The sequence below is a fragment of the Schistocerca cancellata genome, chromosome 4, assembly GCF_023864275.1.
Source record: "Schistocerca cancellata isolate TAMUIC-IGC-003103 chromosome 4, iqSchCanc2.1, whole genome shotgun sequence".
In the NCBI taxonomy this organism is placed as follows: Eukaryota; Metazoa; Arthropoda; class Insecta; order Orthoptera; family Acrididae; genus Schistocerca; species Schistocerca cancellata.
This window is the reverse complement of record NC_064629.1, coordinates 642,151,236-642,176,868: the sequence shown is the minus strand read 5'-3', so window position 1 is coordinate 642,176,868 and position 25,633 is coordinate 642,151,236. Positions and strand designations below refer to the sequence as shown.

The following is a 25,633-nucleotide window of genomic DNA, read 5'->3' as shown; positions in this document are numbered from 1 at the left end:
TGTTCCTCCTCGAGCAATCCATCAGGCAGGATACCCTCAGTTCAGAACACGACGTGCACGCAAGGCATTATGTGCTGGACATCCATCTTGTTGATACCACATAAGCATTCTGGTCCTTAGCAGCACCTCATCCAGAAGGGGAGGAAGAATTTGTCTGAGGAAGTTGGCATACACTGTTCCATTTAGACTACTATTGATGAAATAAGGGCCAATAATTGTAGCACCAAGCATCCCACACCAGACATTAATTCTCCATTGATGCTGATGTTCCACCTGTCTAAGCCATTGTGGGTTGTCACTGGACCAATAATGCATGCTCCTTGTATTTACCTGTCCTTTGTTTGAGAAAGAACATTCATCAATATATAGAACAATGGAGAAGAAGTTTTGGATTTGCTGCAGTGCCTACTGACAGAACTGTACATTATTCTGGAAATCATTGCCATGCAATTCTTGATGTAGGTGTACATGGTAAGGATGGAACTGGTGACATATAAGAATTATATGTACATTGGTTTTAGGAATGCCAATCTCATGTTCAAGCTGTTGTGTGCTCATATGTTGATTCATTGCAATGCAAGCAAGAACAGTAACTTTGGCAGCTTCATCTGTGCGAGTGCTACGATGATTGCATTGTTGTGCGTTGAAACTTCCAGTTTCCTGAAGCACCGCACAAGATGAGAAAACATCCATTGGGAAGGTGGGTTCTTGTCAGGATATAGCTCTCTGTACAGTTCTGCTGCCTGTGCAGCATTGCCGGCCGGAGTGGCCGAGCGGTTCTAGGCACTACAGTCCGGAACCGCGCGACCGCTACGGTCGCAGGTTCGAATCCTGCCTCGGACATGAATGTGTGTGATGTCCTTAGGTTAGTTAGGTTTAAGTAGATCTAAGTTCTAGGGGACTGATGACCTTAGAAGTTAAGTCCCATAGTGCTCAGAGGCATTTGAACCATTTTTTGCGCAGCATTTCACCTACCTTGAACAACAACAATAAAGAAACGTTATTTGATGCAGTTTGTAGGAAGAACAGCCTTTACTGTATGCCTACTCTACACAACAGTATTTAAAAGGACTAAACTACTGTACTAAATGTACCCGTATGTAAGAAAACTCTATTGCAATTACTGTTCCTCTAACTTACTTTTCCCATAGATGATTAGCATTTCTACCTTCTCTTCATTGGTGTACATTCTACTCACACAACTCTTCTACTGATGATGGTTGACAGAATGACAGGTGTGCATTCTAATTATTTTTACATTTGTCCTCTGTCAACAACTGCACGTGGATGTGTTCCATTACCCCGAGTACCTGCACTAAGCGCTGGGAGCATCACAGCCAATGTTGTGTTATGTATTAATAAAATTGTGTTTCAGTGAATGGTACATTGTGATACATTTTTGAATAAGCCTTTAGGAGAGGAAATGAATTACCAAATAAAAAATAGAGGGTGCAATTTAAAAAAAGTCATACCACTGTTCATATCTTCGTAAAAAACAAAGCTACAACGAAGGCAATCATGCTGATTGATGTCCCCCTGATGGCTAAAGAACATTTGCTTGAAACATTTTGTAGTTTGCATCTGGACAAACAGTTATTCGTGGTGGTCAAGATAAATAGGACATCCTGTATATGATTTGTAACTTTTGTTATTTATGTTATGTAAGCCTACATATAATTTTGGTTAATGTTCCTTGTAAAGACTAGGGTTAAGTCCAGTCTCATCTTATACATTGTACTGCATATGATCAGTGGGTTAAATAAATAAATAAATAAATAAATAATTCTCTAAACCAACAATACAGAAAATGTTTTTAAAAATCAAAAGTTATCAGAAATGTTTATACCTGTAGAAATGATTGCACCTGTTAGGAGGCTATATTTATACAACATATTGTTTTGTAGATAATGAAATAAATTTTCTTAAAGACAGGTGCACTGTATAAGCACACTATTGTAAGTAAATGGAAAACATTTTGTTATTAATTTGGTGTGAGATATGTTATATAAAAATTACCATGAAAATGTTGATGAATCAGCATGTTTCAACCTGACTGATTTATAATTAATAAAAGATTTATTTATACTGGACATTGCTGAGATATGTACTCTCATTAGTTAACACTTATTTCAGAAACTATGAGTATGCTAACGTTTTTACAAGATAAGATTAAAATTTAAAAAAATTAATTATACAGCAGTCATTGATTTTCCAAATATTTTCTTGTGCTCCTATGAAAAACGACAGAGCCCTTGCGTTTCTGGACAGAAAACAAAATGCAGAAATAGTTTGAGAAGTGGAAGGAATTGATGTACAAATGTGTGGACATGTGGGCTGTGTATGATTAATTCAACATATCCATGAAGTACACAAACTAACAACCTAATATGTTTGTTAGTCCTTGTAAATGGCATTTTCAGACTGAATACAACATACAGCTGTGTGGGTGGGTGGATGTGCGTGTGTATGTGTGTAAATTATGATTTGTTCTCCATTTCATTAGAATGTGTAACCCATTACTTAAAAAAAAAGGAATGAGACAATCTAGCCTTGCATTAAGCCTCATGTCTTGTGTATGTTGTGATCAGTAGCACAAGAGTTAAAAGGAGAAATACAGTTAGAAAATTTATGTAGAATTAGTAAAAATGAATAGCTAATTTTAATGTTGGTGATCAGCACAACAATTACAAAGTTCCAAAAAGACTTTAAATGTATGTAATATGAAAAGGTCATAAAAGCTGGTTTTTCACCTGTAACTACAGTATACTTCCTACTGTAGAGGAACTATCTGGGGAAGAACAAAATAGCAGAAAATGATATACATATAACAGTTATTAAAAAAACATAGAAAACAGACATTCAACAAGAGGATCAATGTATAAACTAGCATATTGTGATCCATACCATGCAATGACAAGGAAAAAACTGAACAGCTCGAACAGAATGAGCTCCTCCATGTCAACTGGTATGGATTCCAAAAACACTGATCTCATGAAACCCAACTTGCACTTTTCTCACATGACATACTGAAAGGTTTGGATCGGGCCATCATTTAGATGCAGTATTTCTTGATTTCCAAAAAGCAATTGACTCGGTACCATACCTATGCTTATTGTCAAAAGTATGATCATATAGGATCTCAAGTGAAATTTGTGACTGGGCTTAGAGCTTTTTGGTAGGAAGGATGCAACATGTTGTCTTAGATAGAGAGTCATCATCAGATGTAGAAGTAACTTTGTGTGATCAATGACCTTTCAGACAATATTAATAGTAGCCTCAGACTTTCTGCAGATGATGCAGTTATCTACAGTGAATTACTGTCTGAAAGAAGCTGCATAAATCTTTAGTCGAATTTTGAGAAGATTTCAAAGTAGTACAAATACTGGCAACTTGCTTTGAATGTTCAAAAATGTACAATTGTGTGCTTCACAAAATGATAAAAATGTAGTCACACAAATACCTGGGTATAGCCCGTAGTAGGGATATGAAATGGAATGATCATGTAGGCTCAGTCATGGGTAAAGCAGGTGGTAGTTTAGTTTATTGGTAGAATACTGGGGACGTGCAATCAGTTGACAAAGGAGATGGCTTATAAATTTCTCATGCAACTAGTTCTAGAATATTGCTCAAGTGTATGGGATCTGTACCATATAGGACTAAAAGGGGATACTGAAAGTATACTGAAAAGGCCAGCACAGCTGGTCTCAGATTTGTTTGACCCTTGGGAGAGTATCAGAGTGTCACAGAGATACTGAAAAAACTGGACTGGCAAATTCTTGAATATGGATGTAAACTATCCTGAGAAAATCTAGTAACAAAATTTCAAAAACTGGCTTTGAATGATGATTCTAATAATACACTACAATTCAGTACATGTCACTCACACAGGGACTGTAAAGATAAGTTTAGATAATTACAGCATGCACAGAGGTATTCAAACACTCAATCTTCCCGCACTCCATATGTGAAATGAATGGGAAGAAATCCTCATTTCACTTCATTTCAATTGGTACAATAAGACGTACCTTCTGCCATGCACTTCATGGTGGTTTGCAGACTGAAGATGTATATATAGACAGATGTAGAACTGTTTTATTGTTTGTAAGTAATCATTTATGAGTACTGCCAGCCTACAAATTATTTTGAAAAGGAAGCAACAGAAGTAAATTATACTTTCATTTAAAATTGTTGAAGAATCAAAATGTTCAAAGGAAACTACACAAGACTGACAAGTTTCATAGGCAAGCTGTCATCAAAATCATGACACCATGAATCTATCCCTAACAAGCAATGTACCTCAGGATATCTTTTAAAACATTAACACTTTCTACATAGGAAAGATCTAAAACATATTTGTCAGTATATTATTCAAATGTCAAATATTCAGTATATCATTCAAATATGTGTGTGTGTGTGTGTGTGTGTTATTTCTGAAGAATTGCTTCACCAAGAAGTAACCAGTTTTCTGTGCTTTCTATAAGTTTGTCCACTAGTCAAGACTTATTTTATTTTCATATACATGGGTACTTGCAATATGTTCTGAACAATTAATTGAAATTATGTGTTCACACATAATTAATATATGTCTGTAACTACCTATGTTCACAATACATACAAAACTGTTCAATGTGATCAAGGATGTTGATCAAGAAAGCTATTTTCTAATGTTCATTAGATGATGTTTCATAGAAAGTATCAGAAAAAGAGCAGCTTAATATAGCTCATATGATGACAAAATATCTGTCTGAAACATCAATACTTATCTAATATTCCACGTGCAATGATCACATAGATATAACCTATCATGTGGGCACCATATTCTTTACATTATTTGAAAGTAAAAAAATCGAAATGAAGAAATGACCTTTAAGAAAATTCATTCATGAACTATTTGGTAATTCAGTAACTACTTCATTTCTTTTTCTTCTTTCATACATTGACAGTCCCCTTGACAATAGATTTTATGTAAACAGAAAGTTGGGTTTATATAAATTCATGTACTGGTTTTCTTTTGTGAGCAAATGTTTTTCTTAACAACTAGTTATAAGAAAATAGAAACTCAAGTTTATATGTGGAAGTAGCTTCTACTTTGAAATAACATACTGAGTGTCTGATTATATCTTCTTCCTATGAGGATTTGGTCAAACTTTCACAAATACCATTTTTCAGCTCTGAAAATGTGTAAATTAACAACAATGTCAACAATGTTAAAGTCATCTCTGTTTCAATAGTTTTTAATTCAAGTTATCATCAGTAAATTAAAAAGTTAGAGAAAATAAAATGTAAAACATCATCAATCATTTATTTCTTCACTGTGGAAAATACAATTACTTTCCTTAATCAAAACTTATAAGGAAACTAAGTCATTTGAAATTTTTGTTAGAAAAGTCCAGCATGTAAGATTTACATTTCGGTAATGTGCTAGTAGAGTGACTTTTTTTAATGAATATTAGTGAAAGATCTTCTCCAGAAACTTACCTGTAATTGGAAGAATCATTTAGATGACGAACTGTCACTGTGAAGTCCTTTGGGCCATACATCTTCAGTACATAACTGAGTCTGATGAGCCCTTCATCACTTTCGAATAGGATAGTGAAGCTCTTCCATTTCCATGCCTTAACTAAATCTGCATACACCTAAATATCATATGGATGGGACTCATTAATTATTTTATTTTCAGGTTAAATTAATTTATAAAAACAATTATTTTAAATATGTGTTATTGCAATGGATATACTGCAAGTAACATGTATGTTTTCATATTTCTGCTACAAAAGAATGGATACATTCATTTTAAAATTCAAAATCTTTACATACACTCCTGGAAATTGAAATAAGAACACCGTGAATTCATTGTCCCAGGAAGGGGAAACTTTATTGACACATTCCTGGGGTCAGATACATCACATGATCACACTGACAGAACCACAGGCACATAGACACAGGCAACAGAGCATGCACAATGTCGGCACTAGTACAGTGTATATCCACCTTTCACAGCAATGCAGGCTGCTATTCTCCCATGGAGACGATCGTAGAGATGCTGGATGTAGTCCTGTGGAACGGCTTGCCATGCCATTTCCACCTGGCGCCTCAGTTGGACCAGCGTTCGTGCTGGACGTGCAGACCGCGTGAGACGACGCTTCATCCAGTCCCAAACATGCTCAATGGGGGACAGATCCGGAGATCTTGCTGGCCAGGGTAGTTGACTTACACCTTCTAGGGCACGTTGGGTGGCACGGGATACATGCGGACGTGCATTGTCCTGTTGGAACAGCAAGTTCCCTTGCCGGTCTAGGAATGGTAGAACGATGGGTCCAATGACGGTTTGGATGTACCGTGCACTATTCAGTGTCCCCTCGACGATCACCAGTGGTGTACGGCCAGTGTAGGAGATCGCTCCCCACACCATGATGCCGGGTGTTGGGCCTGTGTGCCTCGGTCGTATGCAGTCCTGATTGTGGCGCTCACCTGCACGGTGCCAAACATGCATACGACTATCATTGGCATCAAGGCAGAAGCGACTCTCATCGCTGAAGACGACATGTCTCCATTCGTCCCTCCATTCATGCCTGTCGCGACACCACTGGAGGCGGGCTGCACGATGTTGAGGCGTGAGCGGAAGACGGCCTAACGGTGTGCGGGACCATAGCCCAGCTTCATGGAGACGGTTGCGAATGGTCCTCGCCGATACCCCAGGAGCAACAGTGTCCCTAATTTGCTGGGAAGTGGCGGTGCGGTCCCCTACGGCACTGCGTAGGATCCTACGGTCTTGGCGTGCATCCGTGTGTTGCTGCAGTCCGGTCCCAGGTCGACGGGCACGTGCACCTTCCGCCGACCACTGGTGACAACATCAATGTACTGTGGAGACCTCACGCCCCACGTGTTGAGCAATTCGGCGGTACGTCCACCCCGCCTCCCGCATGCCCACTATACGCCCTCGCTCAAAGTCCGTCAACTGCACATACGGTTCACATCCACGCTGTCGCGGCATGCTACCAGTGTTAAAGACTGCGATGGAGCTCCGTATGCCACGGCAAACTGGCTGACACTGACGGCGGCGGTGCACAAATGATGCACAGCTAGCGCCATTCGACGGCCAACACCGCGGTTCCTGCTGTGTCCGCTGTGCCGTGCGTGTGATCATTGCTTGTACAGCCCTCTCGCAGTGTCCGGAGCAAGTATGGTGGGTCTGACACACCGGTGTCAATGTGTTCTTTTTTCCATTTCCAGGAGTGTATTTTTTCTTGTAATGTTTAATAAAAATGAGAATTTGTGGAAAAAATGAAAATGTGCCGGTAAAACAAAAAAAAGTAACTGCTTAATAAAATGAAAAAAATTCTAGGATAGATAACATAAAACTCTAAGACGGATCTACACTTTACTAACTTCTTACCCCATAGGTGACATCACAAAGCTAGATCAATGAAGTGATAGAATCAGGGATTCTTTCAGCTGCTTAATTTCCTTTCTTTTCTCTTCCACATTTGAGTATAAACACATGAGGAAGTTGGAAGGTGAGTAGGGAGGTGAGGGGAGAAAATAAGTACTTTACAGGAATGGATAGGAAACTCTCATAATAAAGGGCACTGAGAGGAGTTCAAAAGATCCAAGTATAGGAAAGAAAACAGAGACAAGCCATGAAATGGCACCAGGAGAGATGAAAAAAGAAGACAGGAAAAAAGGAGAGAAAAGGACAGGTGATACATACAAGGTACTGACGGAGATGGCAGCATAGAATGGCAGAAGGCAATATACTCTAAATATTAATATTATTAGAGACGTAGTTCTACCTCAGGTTGTACAAGATTGGTGAGTAAAATCAACCACTGTCTTGTTGAAAGAAGCTTCCTGAGAACTGCATGAAGTGATCTGGAGAACAACTGAAGAACTAAACAAGAAACATCACATTGGGATGTGAACCTCGTTCCTCTTAATGGAAGTCCAGTGTCTGGACTACTGTACTACTAAGAGAGTGAGATGCATGTATGCCATAATGATTGGAGTTGCCAATGATGAACTAAGTTATTTTGTATAGAGGAAGAATCAAGAAAACTTAGACATTTTAGTAGTTATTAAAATTGATCACATTGTGTTAAGCAGAATGTGCACAAAGTGTGTAAAACCCAGAATTTGCTGCACAGAATAATTGATGGTGCCAATTTACATTTGGGTATTGGTCATACAGAACAATTATTCAATGAGTTATTTGTTTGTGGCTGTCTTTTGCAGATATTGTACTTTCCTGAAAAATAAAAGAGATTTATATCAAAGTAAAAAATCAATCTGTTTTGAGAAATATTATTATCCTTTGGGGTTTCAACCAACAGATCCAATCTCAGTACATCTTTTATTAAATTATTTGGTAATGTTTCACTGCTAGTATAAGGTTTTGGTATAAACATTATTATGTTGTGTTTGGCTATAAAGCAATGGTGTATGACCACCCCCACTGATGATAGCAAGCTATGCTCAAAGCCATACATTTCCCACACTAGTGGAGCTTACTGCTATGTCGTAATTGTTTATATCAAAAGGGACATATGACATGAGGAGTAGGTGTAAGCACCCTGACAGAAATGTCAAGCCATCCAGTAACTACACCAAACTTCACAATACTATCTTAAGAAATTTTCCAACCTATTAACATCATACTGCTGTCTAAAAATATGATTATACGCCATAATGCCAACAGCCCCTATCAGTACTTCTTATCAACCAATAAAAGTCACTAGCCCTTGTCTTACTCACCTACTTCATCTGTGCCACATCTCTAGAATATTCTTATCCCACCCACTAGCAACCAAAAACAAATTAGACAATCCTCTAACCTATAAAATTTTTGGTCCTCTGTAAAGGCTCCACTTTTAGCTCAACACATAAATTAAATCAACCTGTCAAACACCGCTTTCATCAATTAAGTTGCTGTAATGAAAAGAGTTACTTGTCATCTATTCTACTGATCAGAATCTTTGAACATTTTGTAGTAAAATGAAACACCTACAGTCTTTCTTAAGATGTCATTTATTGTGTTGCCACCAGTTTGAGCACTTCAGTGCACTACCTTCAAGCCTCAGTTGATGGTGAAGGGGTTATCACAATCTATATCTATGATGCATCAGTAGCAAATATAAGTGGTCTAGGAAGACTGCCTGTAACTGTTATGTTGTCTCTCCAATCATCAACTGTCAACTGACTGGACAAACCTTCAAAATGGTGCAAACAGACCATGATGCCACAGACAGAGTAAACAAGTTTCAGCACATGTGTCTGCTGTGAAATCATGTCCCTGCAGCTTTTCCACACATAAAAGACAACATTGCCCTCCACAGAATGTGACTTGCTTTGCTTGTGGAAAGCCAGGTCATGTACAGTGTGTGCGTTTGTGACAGAAAAAGAGCTGTACCCACATTTGCTCTCATAAGCATGGATCGCTTTCTCACCTAGTGAATACAATTTTTCTAAACTGGCAAACACTACTCACAAAGATCAAATTCAGGATGTGCCTTCACCCTGCCCAAGCACTATGTAATGACAGTCAAACAAACTGTTTGTGAACTTAGTCATTGCCGGACATCATGTGCAACTTCAGTTACGCTCTGGTGCATCCATTACATTGCTTAACTGTGCCACTTGTGCACAGTTGGGCCCACCACAGTTAGCAAAATCTTGCACGCAACTTACTGCATATAATGCTCAGGATATTCCAGCACTTGGTACATGTCGTTTGCCTGCCACATTCCAGACTCACACCAGAACAGTGACATTTACAGTTTTGCATTCATGGAACTGAGAATACTTTGGGTTAGATACATTTGATTGGTTTGGTCCTTGTATTCAGGACAATGTATTCTCTGTTTCTGCTTTCAACCCAAAAGACAGTGTTACTCATTTGATTGAGGAGTTCCGTGATATATTTTCTGAAGTGCTTGGCAGAGCAAATTATTTTGTGGTGCATGTTACAATGAAGGACAATGCGTAACCTAAGTTCTTTCAGTAGTGTACTGTCCCTCATGCACTTTGAAATAAAACAGCAAGTAAACTTAAAGAATGGCAAGAAAATGGCCTTATTGCTCCAATTCAGGTTACTCAATGGGCTTCTCCCTTAGTAATCTTACCAAAACCTTCTGGAAAACTTCGTCTTTGTGCTGACTTTAAATCTACTGTGAAACCACAAACAATAATTGATACTTATCCATTGCCTTGTCCTAGCAAAATAATGGACAGGCTTGGAGCAGGCCAGTATTTCTCAAAAATTGATTTAGGTGATGCACATTTGCAAATTCCATTACATGAAGGGTCTCAGGAAGTGTTTGTGATCAACACACATTTAGGGTTGTTCCAATTATTGTGCCTACCCTTTGGCAGCACTTCTGCACCTGCCATATTCCTATGCTATTTAGAACAACCTACCTTAAAGTTCCATTCTGTTCTAATTACTTGGACAATATTGTGGTATCAGGATGTACACCAGAGGAACATATCAGTAACCTTTGTATGCTTTTTCAAGTACTTTTAGCTGCAGGTTTTAAGTGTTGTCTGGACAAATTGTGCTGAAGCAAGATGGGATCTCATTATTTCCTCTCTTACTTTGGCATCTGCCATGTTAAATTCATTTTATTTTCATTTTGCCTAATTACAATTAACATGCATGAGTACAATCTGCATTTCCATTAAAGAGAAAGCTTGGCCCTCAGTCTTAAGGAACATAGCACCAGGTCTAATTTTGTGCTTAATTTTGTGTATGTAACAAATTCTCTAATTTATTTTGACCACTCCCAGTTAATACTTTTGTTATAGTAGGAAATCAGTAATTGTCCCATGACTTAAATTCTACTCATTCTATTGTTGACTTAAAAACAAGTAAAGATTCTGTATTAATAATAAAGGTTTGGAAGAAGAACTAACAGGATTCTTAAAGTATTTATTTGGCTCTATTCAAAAACATATTAGCAAAGCCAGCCCTTAGTTAATTCCAAAATAATTAACAGGTTTGTCAAAACAATTGTTTGTATAACTATATCAGTTAATTTCTTTATTTAAACAAATAATTTGGCCTAACATTTGTGGTACAAGAAAATGGTAAAAAGAAGGAATTTTGATGTATTTAGTTAATTTATGAGTTATGTTTTAATTGTAATTTCTATAACTTAAACATTGGACAATGTATAGTTTCAGTGCCTATTATTGTGAGAATATATAAACAACCAATTTTTGGTGCCCAGCACAGTCAGTCCACAGCCAGTTTTCAGACAGGACTAATGTATTGGTTAAAGTAACAACATTGCATCAACTTAACAGTGGAATAGGCCATCTGTTAAAACAATTAATGACAATGTCTGTTCAATTTTTTTTAGAAATAGTGTCACAGGTACCATACTATTCTGCAAGAACTGTGAACTGCGTGGTTAGGTTATTACTGCTCATAGGTGTTCAACAGCAAACTATTGTAGCAGTATGCTGATGTTTGCCTGCAACCTATTAACGAGGCTTATCAACATTTACCAATAGCGAACTGGTAATATTGGAGAGTTGTGAATAGTAAATGTAAAGAATTATGAAACACAATTGTGCAACTGTCAGCTACATTATTTACAGTATTCAGTGATGAACTTCCACCCCCCATTTTTCAGCCAGTATAACAATGCTGTACATCACCACTGAGGACTATAAACGACAAAATAAAGCAGGTGAACAACACATATGATGCCCTTTCGGGTGATGACTATTGTATTTGGACACAATAAACAAGGACACGTGAACTTTGTCCCATGCCATCATCAATATGGCGGAAATAGCCAGTCACTACATAGACACGAGAAAAAAATGAATATGCATATAAATAAACAGTAACATCTCCCTCCAAAAATACAATCAACCGCAAACTAAATTGACAATGGAGGGAAAGTGGAGGTTTTAGAATGGGGACAAGTTACATATAGTAAAAAAAAAAAAAAAAAAAGGCCACGATTCAAAACACACAAAGTGACCAAAAAAAATTTACAACATTCTGCTACACCAACAAAATCTGCAGGAATCAAACACTTTTCTTGGCCTACATAGCTCAATCACAGCTGTCAATACCACAGAAACAACACCTACAACTCCGAAAATTGGAATTGGACATTTTTCTTGACCTATACAGGTCAACCACAGCTGACGATACCAAAACACCAACGCCTACAATGAAAATTAGAATCAGACATTTCCCGTGAGCTATATACATCAACCATAGCTGACAATACCAAAACACCATCATTTACAACTAAAACTACAAAAACTGGATTCAGACATTTCCTTGACCTATATACATCAAACATAGCTGACAACACCAAATCACCAATACCTACAACTAAAGCTAAAAAAATTAGAATTGAGCATTTCCATTGGCCTATATTGGTCAACCACAACTATTGATACCAAAAAACCAACACCTTCAACTATGAAAATAAAATCAAAACCATATCACCTCAAAAACCCAAAAACACCACTACATGAATTAAAATACAATCAATACACCATAAATACACAAAAATTGCAACTCAAGACAAACAGACCCAAAAAGCAATTATTTATCATCAACAAATTCTAGAACTGCAAACTAGGTCAGCCACCTCCCCCCATCACCCCCCCATCCTCCTCGCCCCTCCCCCCATACACACTCACACCCACTACACTTCACAATCTCAGCAATCAGTCCAAACAACTGAAGGAATTTAATAATGAACAATATGTCCTCCCCCATATCCAACCACAACATAGCACTGTTATATTTCAACATCATATCCATACCTAACAACAGCAACAGCAAACCAATAACACCTAAAGAAACACATAAACAAAAAAATTTACAACAGCCAATCAGTGCATGGGTTTCGTGGCCACAGTAACAGAGTATGACAGCAGCCAATCAGCAAGTGGGTTCTGTGGAAGCAGCCATTGCGTACAGGAGCAGAAAACTAGCATGCAGGTGGGCACAGCTGACCAGGATAAACAACATGCCACACTGACAGAATTACAGCTTGCAGCAGCAGGAGACAAGTGAATAAAAATAAGGTAATTCATAGCAACAGCTGTTTCATATTAAGCGATACATAATGAGTGGTGTTAACCAACAAGTCAGTGTGATGGGGGAGAATGGACAACAGTGGAGTGATGTGATTGATAACAAAGCAGTAGAGGTTAAGATTTTAAATGCTCAGAAAACTTAATGGGGACTGATCTGGTAGACAATAGTGGTTATAACTCAAGGATGAATGTAACTTTCAGTGATGGGGATGAAAGTCCTATTGTGGATTAGATGATAATAGCATCATCTACACTGTGTAGTGTTGTGAGAGAAATGGATGAAAACAGTAGTGAAATGGGTGAAATAGTTAAGGCTGAGGCAGGAGATCCTAGTAGTGAATGTCAGCAAGGGCAAACGTTTATGGCAGACAGAGAGTTGGAAGCAATATTAAGGCAAATTATGAGTAGTTTGGGTATGAAAGACAACATAAGCAGGGTGGAAAATAGTATGAAAAAAACATCAGTAGTATGAAAAAAGACATTACTAGAGTGGAAAATAAAACTGATAGGATTAAAACTGACAAGGCTCGCTTAAAGGATGAACTAGAGAAAGAAATTAAGAAGGAAATTAAGATAGTCAGCTCTAATCTTCCAGAATTAAATAAGAAACTGAAGTGGTAGTGAAAGGTTGTGCTGAAAAGATAAAGAAAGTAGTACAGAATATTAATGACAAATTGACATTAATGAGTAGTAAATGTGTAGAAGAGTGAAAGAAACTTTGTGATGGTATAGTAGGAGGGTGGAGGCTTCCAAGAAACAGTGTAAATAGGAATTCAAAGCAGCCAGGAAATTTTGTGCAGAGAATAGAGTTAAACTTGAGAACCAAATCGATCAGATTAAAAATGATTTAGAAATGGAAGTAGAAATGAAGTGTGCAGTAGTGGAAGAGGAATAACTGGTAAAAGTAAATAAAAATATAGATTCAGAATTGGCTGAAATGGAGAAAAAGGTAGAAGAGGTACAAAATCTAAAGCATAGTGTGTGTAGTATTCCAAACAGTCCTTCATTTGTTAGTTATAAGAAATTTAATAATTTTGAACTATACAGGGAAGTGCATCCACTGGATTTCATTAGGGAATTTAATGATTTGCCTGAAACAGGGAATGACAAAGAGAAAACGTAATTTGTGAGAGGTTTTTTGATTGGGGATGCTTATGGAGGGGCAGCTCTGGTACCTGATAGTTGTGATTTGTGGCATAGCTTTAAGAAAGCAGTTTTGGATGAATATTTGTTCAAAGAGAAGCGGCAGAGAATTTTGAGTGTAGGAGAGAGATCTGACCCTAGAAAGGGCACTGTTAAAGGTTTCTGTCAGTTTTGGATAAGCAAACTGGAATATATGGACAAAGAGCTAAGTGGTGAATAAATAATTATGGGTTAAGAAACTTATTTGCCTCAGAAAGTTAGAGAATTGCTTATGCCTGCCCCTGGGGGAATGTTGGTGATAGTTTTAATTATGTTGATAAAGTGGAGAAGCTGAAGTCCTCAGTGGAAGATCGTAGGAGGAATTTTGATGATAATAATCAACCAGGGAGAGAGTTTCAGGTAAATAGGATGAACAGAACTAATTATAGTAGAAATTCAAGGAATGGTTGGGTGGAGGATAACCAGAATGGGCACAGAAATGGCAGGAGAATTTCAAGGAAAAGAAATGGAGGAGAAGATGGTAATTCTGGATCAAACCATTTAAACTAGATAATGCTCCAGATTTGGCTCACACTAGAGTAGATACTGATGAAGAGCCATGTGTATTTAAATGTGCTGTAATGACAGGTAAGGGTAATGTAAATGATAGTAGTAAGACGAGTGTAAATTCTAATTCTAGCGAGATGTTGAATGATGGTGTATGTAGCAATGTTTATCATGTAAAAAGGGAGGAAGAAGTTACTATAATAAAATTAAGTGATGAAACAGAGTATGTTGCTTTTGCTCAGAACATCCAATGTGTCAAAGTGGATGATACATTTTTAAGAGAACATAAGGAATTCAGGAGTTCTGCTTTGTGGTCTAATACTGAAAACAAGGATCACCTAATTAGCCAAGTATTTGATGACTATGAAGATGACAGTGGGTCTGATTCTGACAGTAGTTGTAATGATGATAGTACTGACAAATCCAGTAGTGATGAGAATGAGGTATTTGAATTTATCATCATTAATGATGGCAATGTGTTAAGTACAGAAAGAATAAAGGAGGATAATATTAGGCCTAATGAGGAGTTAGAGTTTAATGTGAGTAGTAATGAGGAAGAGGACCATGCTATCTGTCATTTGACCGTGTCTTATAATTATTTTGGTAAGCAGGATGATAGTTTTTCTAGGGAAAGGATTACTGAGGATCTGGTGTATGAAGAATATCACATGGTAAGCAGAAAGGAAGTGCAACACTGTGTAATAACAGCAGGAGTACAATGTAAACATATTAAGTGTTTACCAGACAGTGGTAATGATGTGAATGGCATTTCACAGGCATTTTTTTTAATCTATTAAGAACACAGAGGGTAGAGTAGTGATGAATGTTTCTGGAATAAAAATTATTGGTGCTACTGGTAAGCTATCAAAGAGTGTGATGTGAGAGCTATTATTAACTTTGGAATTGGCAGGACAGCTGCTATTGGTGCTACTGGTAAGCTATCAAAGAGTGTAAAGCGAGAGGCTACTATTAACATTGGTATTGGCAGGACAGTTGTTGTAGTGCAATTCCTTGGTGATTCAAAATCTCAACATTGGTGTAATACTTGGGACTAATTTCTTCTTCAAATGGTGTGTAAATATTAATTTTGCTAGTGGTAAGGTTTGTTGTGACTCGCCGATCATTCAAAGTGCCGCCGCGCAATTACGCGCGTCCTCTACGTGCGGCGCTGTCTGCCAGCCATGCAGCAGCTGCGCCACCTAAGCGGCCAGCCGAGCAGCGGCCGCTAGACTGGGACTCAGTGCTTATTCGAATGCTAACGAATACACATGTCAACTTACTCTGTGACTTATAAGTGTTGTGTCGTTCCGAAATATATGTGTTAAACTTGAAGTTCTATCAATTGGCGACGAGGTAGTGGATTTTTCCTTTTCACCGTTGACTCACAGGGTTCCATGGCTACTGTCGAGCAACTCTTGCAAAATATCCTTGAACAGCAAACGCTTCTGACAGTGGCAATTCACGATTTCGTCGCGGCGTCAAATGCAGGTCGTTTCTCGTCGTTGGCTGTACCTCCTTTTCCTCCTTACGACGAGACGGCGGAAGATTGGTCTGATTATGAAAAACGTCTTCGACAGCACTTCTTGGCATTTCATGTCACGGACGAACGACCATGTAAGTCTCTGTTCCTTCCCTGGATTTCACCTCAAATGTATCGGTTGTTGTCGCAATTGGCTCCTTTGAAGGATCCTGCATCTTTGTCCTTCGCTGAAATGTGCTCACTTCTGTCTGTCTATTTTCAAAAGCAAACGCATGTGGTAGCCTCTCGTGTTGCCTTTTATCGTTGTCAAAAACAACCAAATCAATCCTATCACGCTTGGGCTGCTGAACTTCACGGCCTCAGTCGAAAATGTCAATTTGTTACTGACGTTCACAAAGAATCCTATGCCGATTCCATGGTATGGGATGCTATTATCCAGTCGGCGCCTGACAAAAGTTCGGCAACGTGCCCTTCAGTTGGCGAATCCGACTCTAGATGAAGTTCTCTCCATTGCGCAGTCTTTCGAAATTTCTCGCGCCGCTGGGGCGCAAATAGAAGCGTGGGGTGATGTCGGGGAAATACAACCTCTGTGCGCTGTTGACGACACGTGCGGCGCGTCCCCGCCGGCCGACGTGGCCACAGTGCGCTCCCACGTGCAGCCTCGGCCTAGCTGTAAACAAGTTGCTAAGAAACTGCAGCAAAACCCCCGGCAACTTCCTTCATGTCCGCGGTGTTTTACGAAACATTCACGCGAAGATTGTCCCCAACATTGGGCTGTGTGTCACAATTGCAAAAAGAAAGGTCATGTGTCTTCTGTTTGTAAATCCGACCGCATACATGATGTTCATGAACATGACGCTGATTCTGATTCCGTGTTGTCTGTCAATTGCACTTCTTCCCTTTCAGGGAAGTTATTCCTCACTGTCCAAATCCTTGGTCGAGATGTTTGCATGCAAGTGGATACCGGTTCTGCTGCCACTATAATTAATTCTCAGACGTATCTTCAGCTGGGTTCTCCAATCCTGTCCCCTGTCACTCGGCAATTACAGACGTACAATAAACAGAAGATTTCTCTCTTGGGACAGTTTAATGCTGAGGTATCTTACAAATCCGTCGTTCGCACTGTTCCCATATTTGTAGTTGACCAGAGCAACGCAGAAAATCTTTTTGGTTTCGATGCCTTTCGCGTTTTTGGGTTCTCCATAGATGACTCTGTCAATATTGTCTCTGACGCTATTCCTTATGCTCAACTGGATTCCTTGTCGACAACATTTTCGTCCCTTTTTTCTCCTGGGTTACGCCGTGCAAACGACTTTGAAGTTCATATCATGCTCAAACCCACTGCTCGGCCTAAGTTTTTTCGGGTTCGGCCCATTCCTGTGACCCTTCGCGATCGGGTAAAACGGGAGTTGGATCGTCTCACTGCGTCAGGGGTCTTGCTTCCTGTCACTTCCAGTGAGTGGTCCTCTCCTGTCGTTGTAGTTGCTAAGCCAAATGGTGATATTCGTCTCTGTGGCAATTTCAAAGCCACTGTAAATGCTCAATGCCTCATCGACACTTACCCTATGCCCCGTCCTGAAGAATTGTTCACTAAACTTGCTGGAGGCCAGTATTTTTCTAAAATTGACCTGTCAGAAGCTTATCATCAACTTCCTCTCAACGCTGCTTCCCGGCAGTTTCTGGTCCTTAACACGCCTTTCGGCCTCTATCAATACCAACGCTTGCCATTCGGGGTTGCTAGCGCCCCTGCTCTCTTTCAGCGATTCTTGGAACAATTATTGCTCCCTGTCCCTGGGTGTATCAATTACATGGACGACATTGTTGTCACTGGCTCCACCACTGAAGAACATCTTCAAAATCTCCGCACACTTTTTCATGTCTTACAGACTGCCGGTCTTAAGTGTAATCTTCAGAAATCACAATTTTTTCAGGCATCTATCACGTACTTGGGGTTTCAACTCTCTCGGGATGGTATTCATCCGCTTCAACAAACTGTCGCTGCAATCGATGCCCTTCCTCACCCTACATCTGTTAAGGAACTGCAGGCCTTCTTGGGGAAAATAGCATACTATCACAAGTTTTTACCGTCTGCGGCTTCGGTGGCTCAGCCGTTGCATCACCTGTTGCATAAAAACGTGCCGTTTCACTGGTCCGCGTCATGTGAAGCGGCTTTCCAGAAATTAAAGACTATGCTGAAACAGGCCCCGTGCCTGGCTACTTATCGACCTGGCCAACATCTTGTTCTTGCCACAGACGCCTCTCAATACGAGGTCGGTGCAGTCCTTGCGCACCGTTTTTCTGACGGTTCGGAACAACCCATTGCTTATGCCTCCAAAACGCTCACGGATGCCCAACAAAAGTATTCTCAAATTGAGAAAGAAGCTTTGGCCATCATTTATGCTCTTCATGAGTTTGGTGTTTTTCTTTATGGCTCCAAATTTCATCTTGTTACGGATCACAAACCACTTGTTTCCTTGTTTCATCCATCGCCACTTCCCGACAAGGCTGCACACCGCCTCCAGCGTTGGGCTCTTTACTTGTCCCGTTTCAATCATGAGATTCATTTCCAGCCAACGGCTCAACACGCAAATGCTGATGCTCTGTCTCGCGTTCCCATGGGTCCTGATCAGGCATTCGATAGGGACGAACTTTTGTGTTTCCACCTGGATGTTGCCGAGCAGCGGGTTGTGGACGGGTTCCCCATCACAGGGGACAGGCTGGCGGCTACTACAGGTTCTGACCCTACCCTCTCCCGGGTTTTACGCTGTATTCAGAAGGGTTGGCCAGATCGCCCGTCCGCTAAGACTTCTGATCCGTTGCGGAACTACTACACTTTGCGCTACTGCCTCACGGCTAGGGATGGTGTTATCCTCCTCTCCACTGACAATGCTTCACCACGTGTTGTGGTACCTGCGTCTTTGCGTGCTTCGGTCTTGCGCCTCCTTCACCAAGGGCACTGGGGTGTGTCTCACACAAAATCTCTGGTGCACCGTCATGTGTACTGGCCTGGCATTGACTCTGAAATAGCACACATGGTCGCTGCCTGCGGCCCTTGTGCGTCACAGGCCGCTGCCCCGAAGTCATCTTTGTCACCGTGGCCTTCGCCTGAGAAACCCTGGGAGTGCATTCATGCTGACTTTGTGGGGCCCTTTTTAGGTACTTATTGCCTCCTCATAATTGACGCCTACTCTAACTTTCCTTTCATTGTACGTTGCACGTCACCTACCACCGCGGCAACCACCAGTGCTCTCGCCCGCATTTTTTCTTTGGAAGGCCTCCCCTCTACTCTTGTTACTGATAATGGTCTGCAGTTTGCCTCTTCCGAATTTGCGGATTTTTGTGCTCGTCACGGCATTACGCATGTCACGGCCCTGCCGTTCCATCCACAATCCAACGGTGAGGCTGAACGATTGGTCCACACATTTAAGGCTCAGATGTGGAAACTTCTGACTTCTTCTGCTGCTGATGAGGCGCTTCTCCAGTTTCTGGCGTCTTACCGTTTCATCCCCGTGGGCGAACACAGCCCGGCTGAGCTCTTACATGGCCAACAGCGCCAAACGCTACTTCATCTTCTGCGGCCTCCCATCTCATGGCCGCGGGTGCCTTCACTTGGCCGGTTCACCGCCGACGACCTCGTCTGGGTACGGGGATATGACAGGCGGCCAAAATGGAGCTCGGGCCGCATCTTAAGACACCGTGGCAGATGCCTGTATGAAATCCAGACGGACACGGGTGTTGCAGTGCGTCATTCGGACCAGCTTCGGCCTCAGGTGCCAGCAAAGCCTGTTCCGAATGCCGCCACACCACCTTTGGCTCTACCTGACGCTCGGGATCTTGGCATCTCTCAATACTCACAACGCAGCCCTCTCACCATCATCGCGGTGCCAGCACCAGACCACACGCCACCAGGAGACGTGCCCATGCAGGAACCGGAGGACCATCCTCTGTCTGAGCAAATCTACTCACCTCCTCCTCCAATGGACGCCGACACATCGCCCATGACTCCTGTCATATCAACTGGACTTGCCACAATGGGCAGATTGGTGCATGGGGCCCCAGCAGATTCGACCCCTACGTCTCCTGTCATCTCGACCCGTTATCATCGGGGACACTTTCGTCCGTACGGGAAGCCGCCTCCTCGAGACTTTACGGCGAGTCAAACAACGCCTATGGACGTTAGCCATCTCCAGGACACCTCCATCAAGACCAGTGCAACAATTTCAAAGGGGGGAAAAGTGTTGTGACTCACCGATCATTCAAAGTGCCGCCGCACAATTACGCGCGTCCTCTACGTGCGGCGCTGTCTGCCAGCCATGCAGCCGCTGCGCCACCTAAGCGGCCAGCCGAGCAGCGGCTGCTAGACTGGGACTCAGTGCTTATTCGAATGCTAACGAATACACATGTCAACTTACTCTGTGACTTATATGTGTTGTTGTGTCGTTCTGAAATATATGTGTTAAACTTGAAGTTCTAACAAGTTTAGTTTCAAATGCAATGGAATTAAGTATGAACTCTCATTTTTGGAAGGTATGGACAAGTGCATGCAAATTGAATTAGATTTGCCATTAAGAGTTTTAACCACTGGCCAGGTTACTGAGGAAGAAGAGGAGGAGAGAGTAAGGTTGGAAATAATAAAGAGAGCTGAGGATATTGAAAATATTACTAATAGTCAAAGGGGGGAATTAAAAGGTATTCTCCTGAGCAACTGTACAGGCCAGGTTTGGTAAAAGATTTTGAGTGCAAATTGAAGTTTAAGGATCATGAACTGTTTTTCAAGAAGCCTTATATTATTCCATTTTCAAAAAAGGAAGCTGTGAGAAGAGAAATTCAAATTATGGTCTCATGGAGGATTATTGAAAGGTCAAGCAGCAGGTATACTAACCCACTTGTGGTTGTAAAGAAGACGAGCAGTGGTGTCACGTTGGTTCTGGATGCCAGGAAGTTAAATGAAACCATAGTAGGGGAGAGTGACAGACCAGCTAACACAGATGACATTTTGCAAAAGTTCAATGGATGTAAGTTTCTGACTTCTTTTGATGTGACTTGTAGCTATGGGAATATCAGTTTGGCCAAGGAATCTAGGCTATGTACAGCATTTTTACATGAAGTTAAGTGTTACCAATACTGTGTGGTGCCTTTTGGTCTGAATTTGGCTGTGTGTGTGTTTTCAGATCTATTGAAAAGGTGCTAGATGAGATATTAACCAATGAAATCACAGTCTATGTTGACAATATCCTAGTAGTGATGCAGAATGGTTCAAGCACTGTAAGATTCTGAATGATGTACTGAGTGCCATGTGTAGGGGAGGTATGAAACTAAAATTAAGTAAATCTGAATTTTGAAAGAAGGAAATCTCATTTTTGGGTCACAGGATTAATGAGGAAAGTATACAGCTTGATGAAGAAAAGCTTGCTGCTACTGTGGATTTCCCACCCCTCAAGAACAAGCAGGATCTTTAAGCTATGTTTGGCTTCTTTGGCTTCTACCGAAAGTTCTTATCAGATCAGTCACTAAACTGTCATTGCCTTTGTAATTTGTTGTAAAAGAATGTGGTATGGAATTGGACAGAAGAGTGTGAAGAAGCATTTCAGAGTCTGAAAAAAGGAATTAGTAAATAGTGAGATGTTAGGACATCCAAATTATTCACTGCCATTTTGTATGAGTACTGATGCAAGTTCTTGTGATTTGGGGATGGAAATTTTCCAATTAGTACCTACTGAGATTGGGGTTGAACACAAAACTATTGCTTTTGCTAGTAGAACATTACAGCCACATGAAAAGAACAATTACATTTCATAATTAGAGGCTTTGGCTATTGTTTTTGGATTTAAAAAGTTTGAGTACTAGTTGCTTGAATATAAGACCACAGTGTATTCTAATCATAAGGCTTTGAGTTACCTTGTTCTTATCAAAACCAAAGAAAAATTTAGCAAAGTAAATTATGAGATAAAGTAGTTTTTGCATGTGTATCATGGTCCTTTCAGAGTGGTATGCATTGCCAATGACAACTCTGATGAATTAGCTTGCACAAAGACTAACACGATTTTGGATTAACGAAGAATATTACTGACCTGAAACCCTATGTGTCACCAATTAGATGTTTGAATCTCAATCCACAACAGTTTAAAATGTTTCTGAGCTTGGGCAGTATTGATTTTGTTAGGAGAATGGAGTGTGCATTGAACCAGAAGTAAGAACTACAAGCAAGTATGGGGTTCAAAATTCTGTGTTGGATTCAATTATGTAGTAATAATACTTACCCCAGCTGTCTCTCATCTTTGTGTTTCCTGAGGCAGTCAATCTCTTTTCCTATCCTATCTGTAGTTTATAATTGAATCAGAAACATTCTATCTTTGACTTTCATGTGATTTTATCCAGCAGCGTACTTTAATATAGGAATATTTTAGAAAAGTTTCCTCCAGTGTTATCTATGTATATTATGTTCTGTTAGTGATAAGTAATGGAATCATAAGATGATGGAAGAAATGCAATATATATATAAAAAAAACAACAGCAGTGGTATTTGTGAAAAATCTGAGATACTGTGTTTATTCTGGTTTTATGAAATATGATGAAGGTAAATTGATGTTGTGGTTACAGAATTTCTGTCAAACAAAGATGTAAGGTAAAGAGAAAATGAAAGGTGTCAGCATATGTAGAGTAGAATGAGCAATTTATCTGAAAAATATAGCTAACATCTGAAGTGATCAGCTCGTTTGAAATCTGTATAATTTGGTGCCACAGCAGAGGCAATATGCAGTGAAAACCATCTTGAATACTAGGTCTTAATATTAATTGTGGTATAATAGAAGTGTTTGTGTTCAGTGCAATCAGTATATGGAGATAACTATCTACCCATATAAGTGTGTCACGGTACAGCCTCTTATAACATTAAGGAAATAAAACTTTAAACATACATGCTTGGAGTAATGTGTGTGGAAGGAATAAGCTAAATTTGTATGTACATCACCCTACAGCACAGAATCTCAAGCAATTTCATGGAATACAATGAAATAATAGTTTTTCTAAGTGATAATTTTGGTTGATCAGTAATGAGAGTTAAGTTTTGCCTTATCCTTAGGATCTGTTACTGCAAAGTGTTTTTCAGTAGAATCAATTTTGCATTAGACAAGCAGAGCAGTTTTTTATTTATTAGAGAATGAGGGAACAATGAAATAATAAAATAATGAATAATGTTAGGGTCTTAATGGTTAGGGAGCCTGTCTCTGCAGAAGGGTTATTTTTTGAAAATGCACTCCACTAGCTAACAAGATAAGAAACGTACATAAAATAATGGAGCTGACAGACATGATTAAGGAAAAAGATAACTGTATACAAACAAATGTGGTGTAACTATATTGATGATCGATTTCTGAACTAGGCAACCTTGGGTACTGTGTGTATTGTGCAAATCATGACACTGCAACTGGGAATGCGAGCTTAAAAGAAAGAGCAATATTTTAGTATGGTACAAGTCATACAATGCTACATTATTGGATATATAGGTGATCTGAAATCTTCTATTTGTGTTCTGAGTAATTATGAACTTAAAGTGGTAAAATTGGAATGAAGAAAAGTAATTTTTCTAATAAACTGATAACTGTGGTGCCAGAGTGATTTGAATATTCTGACAGATCAACTATTTTGTAAAATTTTATAATTTTGTGAGGATTTAATTTTCTGGTTGAATGAGAGTAGTACTCAAGAGTTGAGTGGAGAAGTAAAGCAATGATTTGGTAAAACTTTCATTCCCTTAACTTTTATTTGAGAAGTAACTAAGTTATGTGATGGTGACTCTATTCTAATGTAATGATTAGTAAATCTATGCCACTGTACAATTTGAGTTTTTGCTAGATGTAATGTACATATTTTGGACATTTTAGTGATTTTTAAAATGAAGAAAAAAAAACAAATCTTTCAAGTTCAACCAGTGTGAGACAGAGTTATGACCTAGAGTAATGTTTTGTAGTGTAATGTGTATGTGATTTTAAAATTTTATTAGTCCCCATCTATCGAACTGCAGAGTAATGACTATTTGCCAATAGTGTGAAACACTTTTTTGCTTATACTTTTTCAGAAGTAAAAGTGAGTGTACTAAAGTAAATATTTAGTATAATTTTTTCATGTACTGTGGCAGAGGAAATGAACTCTCTGAGTTCACTTGTGGTCATTGAATTGCCCAAATAGCTATTTGCAATATCTATCTGGCCAGTCCAATGAGAGGGTAATGTGACAAAGCAAGTTGGGATCATTTTACTTCCTTTATTATTTTGCCATCTGCCTCCTTAAATTCATTTTATTTTCATTTTGCCTAATTACCATTAACATGTGCAAGTATAATCTTCATTTCCATAAAAGAGAAAGGTTGGCCCTCAGGCTGAAGGAACATATTGCGAAGAATAATTTTGTGCTTAGTTTTGTGTATGTAATTAATTTACTATATCTAAAAACAAAGATGATGACTTACCAAACGAAAGCGCTGGCAGGTTGATAGACACACAAACACAAACATACACACAAAATTCAAGCTTTAGCAACCAATGGTTGCTTCATCAGGAAAGAGGGAAGGAGAGGGAAAGGCGAAAGGATGTGGGTTTTAAGGGAGAGGGTAAGGAGTCATTCCAATCCCGGGAGCGGAAAGACTTACCTTAGGGGGAAAAAAGGACTGGTATACACTCGCGCACACACCCATATCCAACCGCACATACACAGACACAAGCAGACATTTGTCAAGGCCAATTAATTAATTTACTAATTTATTTTGACCATTCCTAGTTAATACTTTTGTTATAGGGTGAAATCAGTAATTGTTTCATAACTTAGATTCTATTCATTCTATTGTTGACTTATAAAAAAAATAGATTCTGTATTCATAATAAAGATTTGGAAGAACTACCAGGATTCTTAAACTAGTTGTTTTGCTCTATTCAAAAACATATTAGCAAAGTCAGCCCTCAATTAATTCCAAAATAATTAACAGGTTTGTCAAAACAATTGTTTGTATAACTATATCTGTTAATTTCATTATTTAAACAAATAATTCAGCCTAACCTTTGTGATGGAAGAAAATATTAAAAAGAAATAATTTTTTGACGTATTCATTTAACTGAATGAGTTATGTTTTAATTGTAGTTTCTGTAACTTAAACATTGAGCAATGTATAGTTTCAGTGCCTATTATTGTGAGGATATATAAACGACCAATTTTTGGTCCCTAGCACAGTCAGTCCACAGCCAGTTTTCAGACAGGACTTATGTATTGGTGAAAATAACAATGCATCAACTTAACAGCGGAATTAGTGTAACACAAATAAGTTGTGTGTTAAGACAATGAATGACAATGCATGTTCAATTTCTTTGAGAAAGTGTCACGCATACCATATTATTCTGCAACAAC

At 39.4% G+C, this 25,633-nt stretch overlaps 1 protein-coding gene across 2 annotated transcripts in view; it reads right to left on the bottom strand.

The window, feature by feature from the left end:
- LOC126183464 (glutamate receptor ionotropic, kainate 2-like) overlaps positions 1 to 25,633 on the bottom strand; it is a 499,151-nt gene that overhangs the window by 231,603 nt on the left and 241,915 nt on the right. For both annotated transcript variants that reach the window (XM_049925465.1, XM_049925464.1), the window contains one exon: positions 5,479 to 5,636. In XM_049925465.1, coding sequence (XP_049781422.1) covers positions 5,479 to 5,636 — 158 coding nt within the window. The remainder of the gene's footprint in view (positions 1 to 5,478; positions 5,637 to 25,633) is intronic.